Source organism: Sorghum bicolor, chromosome 9 (assembly GCF_000003195.3).
Source record: "Sorghum bicolor cultivar BTx623 chromosome 9, Sorghum_bicolor_NCBIv3, whole genome shotgun sequence".
NCBI lineage: Eukaryota > Viridiplantae > Streptophyta > Magnoliopsida > Poales > Poaceae > Sorghum > Sorghum bicolor.
Genome location: NC_012878.2, coordinates 2,400,314 through 2,418,359, shown reverse-complemented (window position 1 = coordinate 2,418,359; position 18,046 = coordinate 2,400,314). Strand labels below are relative to the sequence as shown.

The 18,046-nt window shown below is 46.0% G+C and overlaps 1 protein-coding gene across 1 annotated transcript; it reads right to left on the bottom strand.

Moving 5' to 3' along the window:
• Positions 14,433-17,393, bottom strand: LOC8071256 (L-type lectin-domain containing receptor kinase VIII.2). Its single transcript, XM_021446760.1, has one exon. The coding sequence runs from the start codon at positions 17,044-17,046 to the stop codon at positions 14,683-14,685; it is 2,364 nt and encodes a 787-aa protein (XP_021302435.1). The 5' UTR covers positions 17,047-17,393; the 3' UTR covers positions 14,433-14,682.

Sequence of the window (18,046 nt, the reverse complement as noted above, 5' to 3'; positions counted from 1 at the left end):
GCATTGGGAGTACCCCAAACAAAACAAATAAATACTCCGAAAACTCTCGGCGGCGGCCCCTGCAGTAATACGTACTCCGTATGCAAGTGAAGTGAAGCGGACCCCAGAGCCATGCATGCATTGACGATCCACCAACCTATATCTATGGCCTGATTTAGTTTAAAATGTTTTCAATATTTTTCGTCACATCGATTTTTGAACACATATATAAATCATTAAATATAGAAACTAATATATAGTTTGTCTATAATTTGTAAGACGAATTAAGTCTAGTTAGTTTATAATTAGATAATATTTATCAAATACAAACGAAAGTGCTACGGTAACACTAAACAAGACCCATATTCGGCTGTGGCTTGCTTGCCTAACTTACCCGCCATGCCATTTTCTCGCCACTTTGCCATTGGCGCGTACGTAGATACATCATACGTACGTACATGCCAAGCAGAGGCAGGAGCAGGACCGGCCCCCGTGCCATGCCCACGGTGCCAGTACCAGTATACGCGGGTGTACATGCGACCGGGCGGCGTCCGGGAGGGACAGGAGGGAGACTGGTCCTGCTGCAACCTGCAACCGCCAGATCACATCTTTCGGGCGCATCTCCACCGTCCTTGGCGTCTCCAATGATCTAGCTTAGAGCTATAGCTCATAAGTTTTTTAATCATTAAATAATATAAAAGATATAAGAGACTAGCGAAAACTCAAAAGATAGTCTCACGCATTTCACGTTACATTCCTCTTTCACAAAATGATATTCAGAGTAGTCGCTCTCCACCATACTGTATGTATAGTAGCATTAGTGTAATACCCGATTTTAAGAACAAAACCAGATATGCACCATATATGAGTCTTAGAAGCCAAATCTCACATATAGCTACAAATAAAGGGTAATATCATAAGACAATGCGTAAATATATAACGTACTTAGTATAAAAGATATAACCTTTGATATCAAACAGCGGACAGACAACTCCAAACTTCGGGTATTAACTTCACTCCACAGGATCCAACTGACTGGTTGGTCACAAGCCTAAACTCCTCCTGAAGTTTGGGGGAAATAGCAAGAGTGAGTCCATGTCGAACTCCACAAGTATAGCAACTAGATTGTATAGCTCCCACAATCTCATGATCGATGTGACATAAATAATGTAAAGCATTAAACAATAAACAATGAGCATATTTAACACACAAGATTCATCACCCTTAATGTAGATGTCCCCAAGGCCGCTCCTGACCGTAAGCTCGGCTAGTATACTAGTTTTAACACTCTGCAGAGGTTGCACATCTTTACCCATGAGTCATGATTTACCCTTTCGCCCGAGGTGATCAGCCTCTTAACCCACTTCCAAGGAAGGTCGGCAGGGATCACTATGAAGCATTTCAAAAGTTCGTCTAACCTTAGGGCCGCAAGGTTTCCTTTGCGCGCAGATATAGAGCCCCCTTCCGATGGCACAATGACGCGCAGCCTATACACATACAGACAGAGGCCACACTATACCCAAAACGGTTCAGCCCCTCCGCCCTTTCGGGTAACCTCTAACAAGCTAGAAAAGGTCTTCGTACTGAGCTAAAGCCAGAGCCATTATAGCCCTCATGGTTGCACTGTTGTCCCGGGTGATCACGTACAGACAAATCATCAAGTTGCTAAAAAGTCATTTTTATCGTTTATTACTTAACATTAATCTAGTCACAGGATCATGGTCACAGAAATAAAATCCAAATGCTATACTTGCCTTGATCCAAATGCTCTTGCTTATCCTTTTGGTTCTGCTGGTCTCACTTGTTACCAAAGCTTTGATCTTGATCACCAAAAACTGCTCCCCGACTAAACTCGATCATCGATCACACAAACAATCGAAGAAAACATACATGAAACAAACAAGGCTACAATTAGAACAATACACCAAACAGTGGTAAAACAAATATAAAAGTTTATCAAAATATTATACGCAGCGCTACGATCTCGCGGACGTAAAGATCACGAAAATCGAAGCTAAAACGGAGGAGATATGAATTTTCTAAGATTTTATATAGAAAGGTAATTAATTAATCGCATTATAAAAAATACTAGAGTGTAACACTTGTGTCGCTTTTTAAAATTGAAAAAAAAAAACCAGCTACATGCACACTAGTCAAGTTAATAAATTAACATATGAGAGGTTATTGCGGCTAACTCATGATCTACGTTGATACAATCTTAACGCAGCATCAGGAGATGGAATTATAGCTAAAACAAGGAAACCGTGAGATTAAAGCTTTAGGAATTTATTTATGGGGCAAAGTAAAGGAGAGATAATACGTTGCTGCACATGAAATTTTATAAGCTAATTCATGATTGATGGACTGAATATTAAATGTCATGAATGAGTGCATGGAGGCATAAAGAATGATATATTGTAGAAGAACTAATACCAAGGTGCGGATGACGTGTTGATCAAGCCAGTGAAGCACATAGGCAAACATGCATGACTTGCTGGAAGGCGCAAGCACACGGCGTGGCTCTGGTGGTCGCCGGCGAGAAACAATACAGCAAGGGCAACGGTTAGGCGATAGTGGGCTGCAGCACAGAGTTAAATTAAATGGTGACAGCAGGGCATGGTGCAATTAACAGAGAGAAAGGATAACATGAGATGCTTACCAACGATCAATTATGAATGGGTAACGTTGATGATTAGGCATGGCTGAAGAAGACAGGATGGACTTTGACAAGATGAGCAGCCGAGGTCTCCCGAAATAGCAACGACACGAGGACTGATGAAAAAAATTTAATTTACTACACGAGAGATTTCCCAAACTAGGGGCTCCTCATATGGTAGTTTTGGTGTGCTCAACCTAAGGGTTGGTACAAATATATAGGGAGAGAAACTCCACAGCTCCACGTCAACTAGCGATATGGTACTAATTGATTTGCAACCTTCATCTTTACTAATAGGCCTAATTAATTATTAAAGCCTATTAATAAATAACTACATGGTTTTTGGGGTTTATTATGGGCTTTGACGTTGGAAAACTAATAAGAGATTTATTATTTTCGGAATTAATTATTTTCATTGATAAAATAATTCTAGAAAAGTTTAGAATTAGTAGTTAAGCCACGAAAAATACTCCGAAAGCTCCGAAAATTCGGGAAAAATTCTCAGAGATATTATAGAACATGGGGAACCCGAATAAAGTTTTTAGAGCTCATGATAAGATTGTTTAGAGCATCTAAAAATTAGATCATGCTCAGAGAAAAGTGAGAACAGAAGATGGAAAAATTTCCGAAAAGTTTGTAGAGATTGCTTGATGGACGAGGAACTAAAAGAAGTGCTTTGAGTGATAAAGAAAATATTTTAGGAAGGTTCTAATAAAAATTTGAGCTTAGAAACAAGGAATTTGGTTGTAGATAAAAGATAAATACGTGCCGAATAAGGAAGATCGATCTACTAAACGTATTTTAAATATTTTTCTTACTATCAACACATAAAGGAGCAACAAGCATCACTTCAAAACATATGCACCAGCATGTATGCATAATAATATTGCTATGCCTTATAATAAATTTTAATTTAATAAAAAATATTATTTTTCCTATATTTTTATGAGCACAAAAATACAAAATTAAATAATTTTATCTATATTTTAAAAAGAATAAATTTTAGGGTGTTACAATTAGTTTAGAGCTAGTGCTAGCTTAAGACGCCGGACACACCATGGTCCCCTTTCTTCTCTTCCTGCAACTATTCCTCATTTGCTGAGAAATTGACAACGACGCATTCTCAATAAAGAGAAGGATTTCAGGGTGAAATGAATGAACACCTTTCCCTGCTGCAGGTGGCTATAGATTAGCACGAGGAGGGAGGAGCTTAGCCTAGACTAGCTAGACTTGCAATCCCTGCAGACAATGTCCGTCGCCCACTGGAGGTCTCTGAATCTAGCTAGCTGCTAGTGCCATAAAAATCCTTTTGCGCCTCCTTTTGCAGTAAAAAAAAAAGGAAGGCACCCATGAAAATGAATGAAAGCCTTTTAGGCCTTGTTTAGTTCCCAAAAAATTTTGCAAAATTTTTCAGATTCTCCGTCACATCGAATCTTTAGACGCATGCATGGAGTATTAAATATAGACAAAAATAAAAACTAATTACATACTTTGGTCGGAATTGATGAGATGAATCTTTTGAGCCTAGTTAATCCATGATTGGACAATATTTGTCACAAACAAACGAAAGTGCTACAGTACCTGTTTTGCAAAATTTTTTGGAACTAAACAAGGCCTTAATTCAACCCCACGAACGCACCAGTAGCTATGAGCGTTCAATTTTAATCCCAAGCCTGACAGCGACGCTACACCAACTGTAGAGAGGAAGCCGGATGCAGAGGGAGGGAACGAGCCGAGCCCGAGCGTCCGGTGACGGTGATCGGTGAGACGTGACGACTCGTCGGGCTCGCGCCACCGACGACACTGTTCCTACCGTTCGTTTCCAGCAGCTTGTTGTAGAGTACTACATGGTCCATGGATGATACATGCATATCAAGAAGCATGGACCGACTCCGAGGAAAGCTGAAAAAAAAAATCCCTTCCGTTTTCATCGACCATAATTCACAGTTTGGCGTAAGGCCTTGTTTACTTCCACCCAAAATCTTAAATTTTTTTCAAGATTTCTCGTCACATCGAATCTTTAGGCGCATGCATAGAGTATTAAATATAGACGAAAATAAAAACTAATTGCACAGTTTGGTCGAAATTTACGAGACAAATCTTTTAAGCCTAGTTAGATCATAATTGGACAATAATTACCACGAACAAATGAAAGTGCTACAGTGTCGCAAAATCTTTTCGTCCACGAACTAAACACGGCCTAAACGAGAAGTGGCACAACTTCGCCGAGTCCGTTCATTTAGCAAAGGTCATGTTATGCCATACAGTTAGCTAGTTAATAATTCAAGCTAATATTAACAAAGTTTTAACTATAAGCTAGCTATATATATATTAGTTAATTGTTGTTTGGGTTCACTAGCCAACAAAAGGCGGCTGCATTCGTGTTTTTGTCTATAAGAGCAACTCCAACAGATATGCTATCCATGTTGTCTAGTTTAAAGTAAAAGTTAAACTCCAACAGATGTGCTATCTTGTTTGCTAAAATAGCAAGTTTGCTATTCCTAAACTTTCGCTTGTTATATATAGCATGTCGTCCTCACTAGTTATCTTATACAAAGGCTGTTGTGAAACTCTATGCTTTGAGTGAGTTTTTTATTTTACACAATGGCTAAATCTTATAATTTAGAATATAATTTTAGCTAGTCTCTTGGAGATGCTCTAAGAATGCCATTTTTTTTCCTCCAATCTGTTTGTTATTGGTTCAACATGCAAATATAGCTAGGGAAGTAGGGAGGATGGCATTTGGGTAGGGATATCTCAGTTATCTTTTTAATCTCTAGATACATAGGCGGGGTTAGAAATACGACCTTTTAAAAGAAAAAACAGTTAAAATTTTCTTAAAAATTTGGTTGAATCTAAAAATTTTCAGCAGAAACCATAGGCTTAGGGCGGTCTCGGCACTGGTCAAAATTCGGATTGTGTCGACTGTTGAGCTGTCGTGTTCTTTGCTTGTATTATATGCGCGTGGCGCATGCACCTGGAGGATGTGGATGACGGAAAAATGTACTCCTCCTGATGATGAGAGCGACGCTAGTGACACAACTCCTACCGTTTTGCAGCAGCTAGCTACCTTTGTTTGATAATTAAGTACACAAGAACCATGCCCGGAAACATCCCAAACGTACGGGATCAACATTGATTTCTAGAACAACAATAACAACAACAAATAGCACTCATCATTCGTAAATGTAGGTGGTTACCACATCAATTGCTCTGGCATGCTCCGTTCAATGCATTATGCGTGCTATATATAGCTTCTTCACATGATGAGTGACCGGGCATTCATCTGTTCTCCATGCATGCTAGGGCAAAAAGAAATTAAAACAACCAAACAAGCAAACACACATAGACGTGTGTACCGTTCTGCCACGTACGATGGTAAGGCCTTGTTTAGTTCCGAAAATTGAAAAGTTTTCGAAACTGTAGCACTTTCGTTTTTATTTGACAAACATTATCCAATTATAGAGTAACTAGGCTTAAAAGATTCATCTCGTGATTTACATGTAAACTGTGCAATTAGTTTTTATTTTCGTCTATATTTAATACTCCATGCATGTGGCGTAAGATTCGATGTGACGGAAAATCTTGAAAAATTTTGGTTTTTGAGGTGAACTAAACAAGGCCTAACATAGATTCCCAATCACATGCAGATCATACGCAACCCGTGATGGCCGAGCCGATCGGACGGCTTGCAGGGTCATGAGACAGCGACCAGCATCGAGCTCATCACGGGATGAGATGCCCTAATGATTCGTGCCTTTGGATGTCGACAACTTGTATGCCAATGCCAATGCGATGCGTGCTCGATCACAGTGGCATCAGTTGGGTGCGACACGTGCCATCACTAGTGTCGGGCACCTTCTTCTTCTTCTTCTTCTTCTTCTTCTTCTTCTTCTTCTTCTTCTTCTTCTTCTTCTTCTTTCTATCTAGTAGCATGGTGTTAGGATTAGTGCTCACGGATGTGTACTAAGAACGGTGGCGCCGGCCTCAGCCTCCCGATGATGATTTCCGGTTGGTGACCACACCATGGATGTCAAAGCGCTGGTGCCCTAGCAGACACGAGGAGAAGGAGATGCTTTCCTTTGCTTCGCCATGCGATTGTCTTGTTGAGAGGTGTTATCTGGTTGTGTTGATCGTGAGGTATCGTCCAGACACTTGGTATGTATTTTCAGGTCCTCAATTTTGTCATGGATGTCATCTAGTCTAGATCCTAAACTTTCAAAACATAATTTCTGAGTCCTTGTTCCTCAAAGTTATAGGGTGTCATCGAGGTCCAAATAGACCAAACCTACTCTATGCTTCGATATTGTAGGTCTCGTGGGTCCTCATGGCTCTAAGACGTGACCATAGGTCCTACATGTAGCAACTATGCTTTTGTCCTCTCTCTTCCTCACTACTTGTGCCACCAAGCAGATCTTGCAGTCATCGCCCTTAGACAAAGCTGAAATTAGTGATCTCTAGGTGGAAGGGATGGAGGACGACTTCTTTTCCTTTTGAGTTCGGGCCTACGACACAAATGAGGCGTGAATTCAGTCACCACCAAAGAGATTCGCAATCAAGAATCACCCGTGTCAGTGACTCAATAAGGATACTTTCTTTTTTGCCTGGTGAACTCCCGTGCAAGGTTGGCATCTTTGAGAGTTTAGGACATCATCAAAAATAGGTTCTGATAAGTTCAAAAACCTGAAAAGATTGGATTTTGAGACTCTATAGACCTGAATAACACGGCACAAGGAGACTCTCCGACTAGCAGCCGGAGGCTTTGTGTGGCATTTATGCTTCGATGAGACAGCTAGGCTATTGGAAGCTCTTGAAGCGGAATATGACGGCTAGCCCTGCTTGGCGGTGGCTAGTCTGGTTTGGTACATTGTCTTGACAGACGGTGCAAGCGGATCTGATTAATGGAGGGCTACATGGCTCGCAGCAACCTACAACGGCTAGTCCGACTTGTCAGCATACTAGCTCAGTGTGGATCATGGTCGACAACAATGACACGAGTGGTGACGACACGTTTTCACCTTGACGTCTTTCATGTCTGTGCCTTGGTGGTGCAGTGCAGTGGTTTTGGCGTTGGTGGTGGTGCTTTTTTCTCTTCTTTTTTGTGAGTTGAGCTTCGGCTGTGTGCGGTGTTATATTGATGTCCCAATCCGGCCATCAAGAGTTGTTTTTTTTTCCTTTGGTTGAGTTTTTTTTGGCTTAGTTGTCGGTGTGTCAGTGTGTGACCACTTTGGACTTATCTTCTTTTTTTTTTTAATATAATCGGCAGCTCTCTTGTCTGATTCATTTATTAGAATAGCACTCCAATGCAAGTCGAGGCATCGCGGCAAGAAATATATCCTTCGAGTTGGGGTGATGCAGTGCCTTTTTTTCCCTGATATTAGTTAAAGGACCACCTCTGACTTTAGATGGAGTGGATCACTAGATCTTGCATGTCGTATCAGCATATGGACTACTATCACAAGCTGAGCCTCTTGGCTCTTGCCGAAAACTCTCGCCGGGCGGCCCTGGAGTACGTACGTAAGTGAAGTGAAGCAGAACCCATGCATGCATCCACGATCCACCAATCCATATTCGCGTGCCATTAAAAGCGGCGGCTGTGGAGTGATGAGAAGCTGTGGCTTTGCCTACCTTACCTGCCATGTTGTTGCATGCATGGTTCTTGTACGCGTAGATACATGCCAATGCCATGCAGGAGCAGGACGTGCCGGCCAGTACCAGTACGCGGGGGCGTCCGGTAGCGACAGGGGGACTGGTACGGTCCTGCTGCGACCACACACACTCTGCCCGACTGCACGTTCAAGTGAAACTGTGGGGGTTTACAGGGTAGATCCTTGGTAGGACTCATAGAATGCAATGCAATGCAACGATTAGTCACGGATAATATAACCCATAGCAAATCCCAACTAGTAAAGGGCAGAAGGAGAGAGCAATTTACAGCGCGCGTCTAAACTCTGAACTCTGTCAGTACATTAAACAACGTACAACCTATTTGTTTGAGCTTATCAGCTGAATCTGTCAATTATTCTCACCATAAATCAGTCAATAGTATTTTTTTTCCTATAAGCGATAGTTTAACTTTAACCCATCGTCTAAACTCATCCTTTTGCAGTATGTAAAAAGGCAGGGGCGCCCATGAAAATGAATCCTTTTATTTCAACACCACGAACACGGGGGAGCACCAACCAACAGTATCCAAGCAATTTGAGATATGAGAGCTAGCGTACGTGAATCCCAGCCTGACAGCGATGCTACACCAACAGCTCCATGGCAGATTCTCACGCTCGCGGCTCCCTTTTCTGCACCACAGTCCACAGGCATCAGTTCATTCTGGATATTGCTGCGGCTTTGGCTTTGGCTTTGGCTTCGTCTTCGGCGTAGCCGTAGGGTAGAGTCGCTCGTATACTAGAGTAGGCCTCGTTTACTTCGCCAAAATTTTTAGTTTTGACTACTCTTTTGTTTGTATTTATCAATTAAAATTCATTTTGTAAATTACATATATATATAATTAATTATTTTTTTAATCTACATTTAATATTTTATACATGTGCCGCAAGACTGAAGAGAGAACGAGTCGAGCCGAGCGTCGGTGACGGTGATCGGTGAGACGTGACGACTCGTCGCGCTCGTACGTGACAACGCGGCGACAGTGTTCCTACCGTTTCCAGCAGCTTGTTGTAGAAGTTATGTACATCTGCATATGGTCCATGCATATATATATAAGCATGGACCGACGGCAGAAGCTAGCGTATATATACATCCACACGCGAGAGAGATATATATAGAAAGGGACTGCCGATCGAGTCGTCAATAATCTTCTTCATCATGCATTCTTTTCCATCTGAGGGACGAAATGAAATGAAACCGCACTGTTGAGGATCGATCGGATGACATATAGTCGTCAATAATCTTCTTCATCATGCATTCTTTGCTTCCCTACATATGCTAGTACTGTATCCACAATATATCCAAATCAATTAATCATATCACATCTAATAGACCAATAATAACGCCCTTCGTGGCGTAGTGCCACACCTACATTGTTTTTGTTTTCGAAGGCTCAGGAGGGGTTTGGCCCCTACTGGCGTAGTGCATAGCTAGGTTGTATTCCCTCTATTTAGGCCTTGTTTAGTTCCCAAAAAATTTTGCAAAATTTTTCAGATTCTCCGTCACATCGAATCTTTAGACGCATGCATGGAGTATTAAATATAGACGAAAATAAAAACTAATTACACAGTTTGGTCGAAATTGACGAGACAAATCTTTTAAGTCTAATTAGTCCATAATTGGACAATATTTGTCAAATACAAACGAAAGTGCTACAGTGTCGATTTTGCAAATTTTTTGGAACTAAACAAGGCCTTAAAAAAAAGATTGAAGTTCGATCGAATCCATTAGAAAAGATAGTAATATACATGATAACTTGATTACTTATGAAATATATTTTCGTGGTAAGCTTATTTAATTTGGAGACGAAAATATTGGTACTATATTATTTTTTAAAACGTGGTTAGACGTACAGGGTTTCACTTGTATTGATTCTAGAATCACTTTATTTTTAGACATCAAAAGTAATTCATACCTCGTTCAGTATACTAGAGCAGACGTAGTACAGGAGATGACAAGGGCGGTGGCTGGATGGAATTTGGGGAGGGAAATATATCTAGGTTTTCTTACCCGTGGTGCCCATTTTCTTTAGCGTCGGACAGGCCAACGTTGTATCCAGTTTCAGCGTCAGATCGGCTAACCCTATAGATCAATAATTATAGCGTCAGATAACAACTCGCTATACATGACTTCAGCGTCAGATCGTCTCTCGATTTTCTTTACCGTCAGATCCTCCAACGGTTAAAAAAACATTTACCGTCGGATGTCTGACCCTAAAAAAGTGTTGTGGTGTAGTGATTGGTACTATTTTTTTTTTGAAAAAAAACGTGGTTAGACATACAGGGTTTCACTTGTTTTGATTCTAGAATCACTTTCTTCTTAGGACATAAAAAGTAATTCATACCTCGTTCAGTATACGTGAGACGTAGTACAGGAGAGGAGACGACACCGGTATACCATTCTTTTAGGTGCATTGTTCATTTGCCTTGGCGAGAGCGAGAGCGATCTCTTCCCATCCTCAGTCTCCACACAAGGGACAAGGACACTAGGGTGACAATTTCTTTTCCGTGGATACAACATTGCATTGTGCGCGTTCATGGACCTCTTGGCACCATTTCTTATGAAAAATCTCCACTTGATCTTGATGTAGCAGTAGCATCCATATTCCTTTGTGAAAATGAAACCTACTCCGTACGAAACACCAATCAATATAATATATACTAGTACACAATTCCCAGCTTGGCCACACGACACGCTCCCTTTCCAACAATCAAAAATTACTCCCAGCCCGACAAGGACTTTTCACCGCCCACCTGCCTCCAACATGGCACTGCTACCACCTGGCCCACTCCGAGGAAAGCTGCAACGTTTTTTTTTTCCTTTTCTTTTACTTACTTTAATACTAAATAGGTCATGAGTCCTCTTCTGGGCCCTGTTTAGTTTATTCTGAAAATCAAAAAGTTTTCAAGATTCTCCGTCACATCAAATCTTTTATCACATGCATAAAATATTAAATATAAATAAAAACAAAAACTAATTACACAGTTTAGCTGTAAATCACAAGACGAATCTTTTGATCCTAGTTAGTCCATAATTGGATAATATTTATCACAAACAAACGAAAATGCTACAGTTCCGAAAAGTAAACTTTTCGGAACTAAACAAGGCCCTGTTTTCATCGAGCATCCAGAGTTTCACGGGAACGGGAAGCGGCACAAACTTTGCCGCGTCCGTTCGTTTAAGCCCTTGTTTAGTTCCCAAAAGTTTTGCAAAATTTTTCAGATTGTTCGTCACATCGAATCTTTAGATATATACATAGAGTATTAAATATAGATAAAAATAAAAACTAATTGCACAGTTTGGTTGGAATTGACGGGATGAATCTTTTGAGCCTAGTTAGTCCATAATTGGACAATATTTGTCAAATACAAACGAAAGTGCTACTATTCTTATTTTGCAAAATTTTTTGGAAGTAAACAAGGCTTAATGCTACTTTTAGATGATGAAACAAAGTTTCAGGCCTTGTTTAGGCCGTGTTTAGTTTCTGAAGGAAAAAAGTTCCGCGACACTGTAGCACTTTCATTTGTTATGGTAATTATTGTCCAACCATAGACTAATTAGGCTTAAAAGATTCGTCTCGTAAATTCCGACCAAACTGTGCAATTAGTTTTTTATTTTAGTTTATATTTAATACTCTATGCATGCATCTAAAGATTCGATGTGATAGAAAATCTTGAAAAAAAAATTAGGTTTTGGGGTAGAAGTAAACAAGGCCTTTCCAAAAATTTTCAAGATTTCTCGTCACATCGAATCTTACGCCACATGCATAAAGTATTAAATATAGAAAAAAAGATAGCAAATTGCATAGTTTACCTGTAATTTACGAGACGAATCTTTTGAGCCTAGTTAGTCTATAATTGAATAATAATTGTCAAATAAAGCCGAAAGTGCTACATTAGCAAAACCCAAAAATTTTCGCGAACTAAACAAGGCCTCAGATGCCATAACACCTAGTAATAATTTTTTTTTAATATGATGAACAATCGGTAATAGTTAGCTAGTTAATAGTTCAAGCTAATGTTAACAAGTTAACTATTAGCTGCCTATATATATTAGTACCTCATTGTTGTTCGAGTTCACTGGCTAATAAAAAGCTGCTTCATTCGTGTTTTTGTCCATAATGTTTTTTTTTGTCTTCTCTGTTTGTTATTGGTACAACATGCTTTGCCTTTATTTTAGTTTTCAGTAGAGGCTCCAAGCTCCTACTGTTTTTTCAAAAAAAAAAAAAACATGACTAGGCAGGAGAGCAAAACTGTATTTTTAGACATAAATATCTAGCGAGGTACCGCCTCCATCCCATTTTGTAAGGTGCATACACATATCAAGAAGTAAAAACTCTATAAACTTTGACCAATAAATTAGCTAACAATTTTTAACTATCATAATATAAAATTGATACGTTAGATTCGTAAGCAAGTGTACTATTAAAAAAATAAAAAATAAAAAAATATTTAAAATATAATTTAGGAGATCGTGTCACGTCCGCTAACGCCTATAAAACTAAACGGAGGTGGTACTCGTTAGCTAGGTAACCAGCTAATAAATTAGCTGATTTTGTTAGCCGTGTCTGTTTATTAGCGAGCTACTGTTGAGCGGTCGTGTTCTTTGCTTCTATATGCGCGTGGCGCACTACCTGGAAAATGTGGACGACGGAACAACCTACTCTCCTCCGATCCTGATGGTGAGACTCGTGAGAGTGACGCTAGCGACACAACTCCTACCGTTTTGCAGCAGCTAGCTACCTTTGTTTGATAATTAAGGCCTTGTTTAGTTCCTTTTTTTTTTACAAAATAAACACTGTAGCATTTTCGTTTGTATTTGATAAAATATTATCCAATCATGAACTAACTATGCTCAAAAGTTTCGTCTCGTAAATTACAGATAAATTGTGTAATTAATTATTTCTTTTATTTATATTTAATGGTTCATGCATGTGTTATAAGGATTGATGTGCCGAAGAATTTAGAAAATTTTGTAAAATTTTCTAGGAACTAAACAAGGCCAGTACACAAGAACCATGGCCGGAAGCATCCAAATGAAGCGGGACATTGATTTCCACAACTACAACAAAAATTTTAAAAAAAGAAAAGAAAAGAGGAGGAACTCATCCTTCGTAGACGTAGGTGGTTACCACATCAATTGCTCTTGCATGCTCACATGACCACATGAGTGACCGTGCATTCATCTGTTCTCCATGTCACGGTGGTAACAGAGAGTACTAAATCGCACGGCCATCACAAACCGTTCGTTTCGCTGATAAACTATAAAAATACTGTTTATTAATGATATCACCAAAGCAAAGGAGGGAACAGAGAAAGCACCAGCCGGCACACCGGTCACCGGCTGATATACATGATCCGGCCGCCAGCAGGCCCACGGGACAGCGACCAGCAGGGAATCGATCAAGCTCGTCACGGGACGTCGACGAGATATATATACCCTAATGATTTGCGCCTTTGGATGTCGACAACTTGCATGCCAATGCCAATGCCAATGCCAATGCCAATGCCATGCGTGCTCGATCACACTAGTGGCATCAGTTGGTGCGACCCAGCGTCACTACTACTCGATCACTAGTGGCGGGCCACCACCACCTCGTCTTCTTCTTCTAGTAGTAGCACAGTGTTGGGATTAGTGCTCGCGGACGTGGAGCAATGGCGGCGCCGACCTCAGCCTCCCCACGTCCACGCCATGGATGTCGAAGCTAAAGGCGCAGCAGCACTAGCAGAGTCGACAAGGAGAAGATGAGATGCTTTCCTTGGCTTCGCCATGCGATCGTCTTGTTGCCCAATGCAAGCACAGCACAGGATCGCATACCGTTACCAGCGCAAGTTATCCTTTCCTTTCTACTCTACTAGTACTCATCGACACATATACAGATATACAAAAAGGCAGATCCTTGTGACGTCATCACAGGAAGAACACAAGAGAGTAAAAAAAGTCATCCTTTTTGCTCTCTCGGAGTCAGAGAGAATAATAATCTTCTGAATTTATTATTTTCATGCTCAACAAAAGGCAGTGGGTGGGGGAGGCCGGGGGGAAAGCTGGCGTTTTGAGCTTTTGATCCACCTGCTGTTCGAGGATGACGACGACGACAATGGCTGAGCTAGCTTGCTGAACTGAACGGGACGAATGAATCATGTGATTTCTGAATTATTATCGAGAGAAAAATGTATGTAATAATGTCACAAATGGAAGCTGGTTCTGATGATGATGATCTGGACTCTGCAGTCCATTGCTCTGCAACTAAAATTCTATGTACCCATCAATACATACATCTGCTGTTTTTTTTTTCTTCTTTTCGCGTTCGAGATCGACAAGGATTCATCAGAAGAAAAAAAAAAACTCTAAGCTACCTCCCGCCGGCCACCGGTCAGCCTGCCTCACCTGGCGTCGCCGGCGGTGCTGCTGAACCCGATATCATGGCCGCCCCTGCGGAGCGTGCTGGTGAGGGACGACGAGCTGAGCGAGTCGGCGGACGACAACGAGTCGTCCGACAGGCCGGCGAGCCCCAGCAGGGCGTTGTAGTCCGACACGCTGTCCTGCAGGCTCAGCAGCAGCTGCTGGTTGTTGGCGCTGCCGCCGAGGCTCATGGACGGCCTGGCCGCCGGCACGAACGGCGGGTCGGACTCGCCGCCCAGCACCTGGACCACGCCGCGCATCCCGGGGCGCAGCGCCGGTTCCGGGCTGGAGCACGCTAGCCCCACCAGCAGCGCGCGCCGCGCCTCGTCTTCGTCGAACTCCCCGCCTAGCCGCGGGTCCATGGCGTCCAGTAGCCGCGCCTCCCCGTGCAGGCTCCACACCCACTCCACCAGGTTGTTGCAGCTCCTGCCCCCGCCGCCGCCGTCGGTCGTCGTCCCGATCGGCCGACGCCCGCACGCCACCTCTAGTGCCAGCGCGCCGAAGCTGAACACGTCGGTGCACTCGGTGGCGCGACCTGAGAGGAGGTACTCGGGGGCTAGGTACCCCATGGTGCCGGCGGCGGCAGTCGCGTCAGGGGACTCGCCGTGCTCCGCCTGCCGCGCCAGCCCGAAGTCGCCGAGACGCGCGCGGTAGGCTTCGTCCAGCATCACGTTGCTGGACTTGACGTCGCGGTGGATCACGCGCCGCTCGCACTCGTGGTGGAGGTACGCCAGCGCCGACGCCACGCCCATCAGGATCTCCCGCCGGTGGTGCCACGGCAGCACCGGGGAGGAGGCGTCGAACAGCGCCTTGTCCAGGCTGCCGTTGCGCATGTAGTCGTAGACGAGTAGGATCTCCCCTTTCTCGTAGCACCACCCCTGCAGGCGGAGCAGGTTCCGGTGGCGGAGCCCCGCGATGATGGAGAGCTCCGACAGGAACTCCGACCGCGCCTGCTGCTCCCCGCTGCTCGCGTTCCCGTTGCCGCCGCCGCCGCGGGCGTTCGTGCAACGCTTCACGGCGACCATGGCGCCCGTGTCGGGCACGATGCCCTTGTACACGGTGCCGAACGCGCCGTTGCCGATGACGCGGGACGCGTCGAAGCCCCGCGTGGCGGCGCTCAGCTCCTTGTAGCTGAACTCGCGTGGCGACCGCGCCAGCGCCGCCGCCGACGCGACGCCGCTGTCGCGCTTGCTGGTGGCCACCGCCACCGCGGTCTGGCCGCGCTTCCTGGCCCTGGCGCGCCGCGCCAGCGCCCAGAGCGCGACGCCCGCGAAGGAGGCCGCCACGAAGGCGCCCGCCGTGGCGGCGCCGGCCACGGCCGCGTGCGGCGTCCCCGAGCCGCCGGCATTCCTCCCCGCCGCCGCGAAGCCCGACGACGGGGCGATCGACACGGCCGGCGCGGCGGCGGCGGCACCCGTCGTGGCAGCTGGCGGCGTCGGCGTCGTCACTCCCGGGAGCAGCGGCGACGGCAGCACCGGGTTGGAGACGGGAGGCGGGAGCGCCGGGGTGGACTCCGGCGGCGGCGCGGCGGGCGCCGAGCGCGGGGACGGGGCCGGCGACGCGGTGGAGAAGCTCCACCACTCGATGGCGTGCGCCTCCGTGCTCCCCTGCGTGGAGGCGGAGAATCCAACGAACGCGGCGTCCTTGACGCGCTCCCCGAGGTCGAGCGGCGCGGACATGACGGGCTTGGACGGGCGCTTGGACGCGTAGGACACGAAGACCTCCAACACGCCCCCTTCTTTCCCGTCGCCGGATGGGGAGGGGCGGTAGTCGATCCAGGCGTTGACGGTCCTCCCACTGGTGAGGTCGACGCCGCCGGCGTCGTCGTCGTCGCCCCCGAGGTCAGCGGTTGCGGCGGAGACCATGGAGCCGAGATCCAGACCAACATGGTTCCCGCTAGGGTCACCAAACTGGACGTCCATGAGCGTGTCGAACTCGACCGCGGCGGCGTCGGTAGCGACGGACACGCCGATGTATGGCCCCGCGTCGCCGAGCGTGGCCCCGTCGGTGGCCAGCACGAACGCCAACCCCCCGCCGACCGAGGACGGGTTCAGCGTGGCCACCGTGAAGGCGAACTGCGTCGAGAACCCACCCCGGACGGGCACCGCGGTCGCGTACAGCGCCCGCCCCGCGCCTGACGTCGGGACGGGCAGGTCACGGGAGAGACGGATGGTGCCGTTCTTGAGGTGCGCGTCGCCTAGCAGCCTCAGGCTGCCTAGCGTCAGCGAGGCGTAGTCGAAGCGCACCGCTGCGGCGGGGGCGTGGAGGAGGGAGAGGAGGAGGAGGGACGTGGTGGCGGCGGCGGCGGCGGCTCGGGCCATGGCGGCGGACGCGAGCGCCGGCATTGATGGGTGGTGCGCGCATCAGGCGGGGAGCGCGGGTGCTGCTGCTGCTTCCCGGCCCGTGAAGCGATCCGGAGGTGGGATGAGGAGCTGGCAGGGGGAGTGGGGAGATTGGGTCATTGGGGAGTGTGCGCGAGATCGGTGAGGTGGGGGGAGGGACTGGGGGCAGACACTCACGCAGAGAGAGAGAGAGAGAGAGAGAGGGGGGGCAGCCGGCCGGCCGCTTTTTAGAGAGGGAAGGAGAGAGAGGGCGAGGTGTGTGAGTGAGGGAGGGTGGGACACGTGCGGCGGCCTGGGGGTGGCAACGGTAGGGAGGAGGAGGAGGAGGAGGAAGAAGAGTGTGGATGGGATGGAGCAGCGAGCGTGACAGTTGTGTGAGGGAGGGGAGTGGGGTGGGCTCGCCGTGGCAGCCATGTTTTCCTGTTGCTCGCGTCGCGTGGTGTCTTGGGGATTTTTTGGACGGACACGGACGCCGCCCCGGGCTGCAGGTCGTGCATGCTGTCCAACGTCTACGTGGAGGAGCGGCGGGCGGGCGGGCGTGGCAGTGCGGACAGACAGAGAGGCAGGCCAGCTAGTGCGGCGCGCCGACTGCCGTGTCGTTCTGCGGCGGTGCCCATCCCAAATTCCCAGCCGCCCGCCGCCTGCCGGCTGGCCGGCCAGCCCACTCATCAAACCACAAACGGTCGCAAAAGGAGCCGGTGGGCGGGCGGTGGCTTGGCTTCCGTTGCCACGTCACGTCGCCGGGATCTAGGGCCGTCCCGTTGGCTGTGCGCGACGCAGCGTTGAATCTTTCCGTTCCGAGCTACGGCAGACAGAGAGCTCTCAGGCTTGATTGACCATTGACCGTTGCTCGTTGCGGCTCGCTCGGCGGAGGCAACCGGGGGATGGTGGCGTTAGGCCTTGTTTAGATACACCCAAAAACCCAAAACTTTACAAGATTCCTCATCACATCGAATCTTACGGCACATGCATGGAGTATTAAATATAGATAAAAATAAAAATT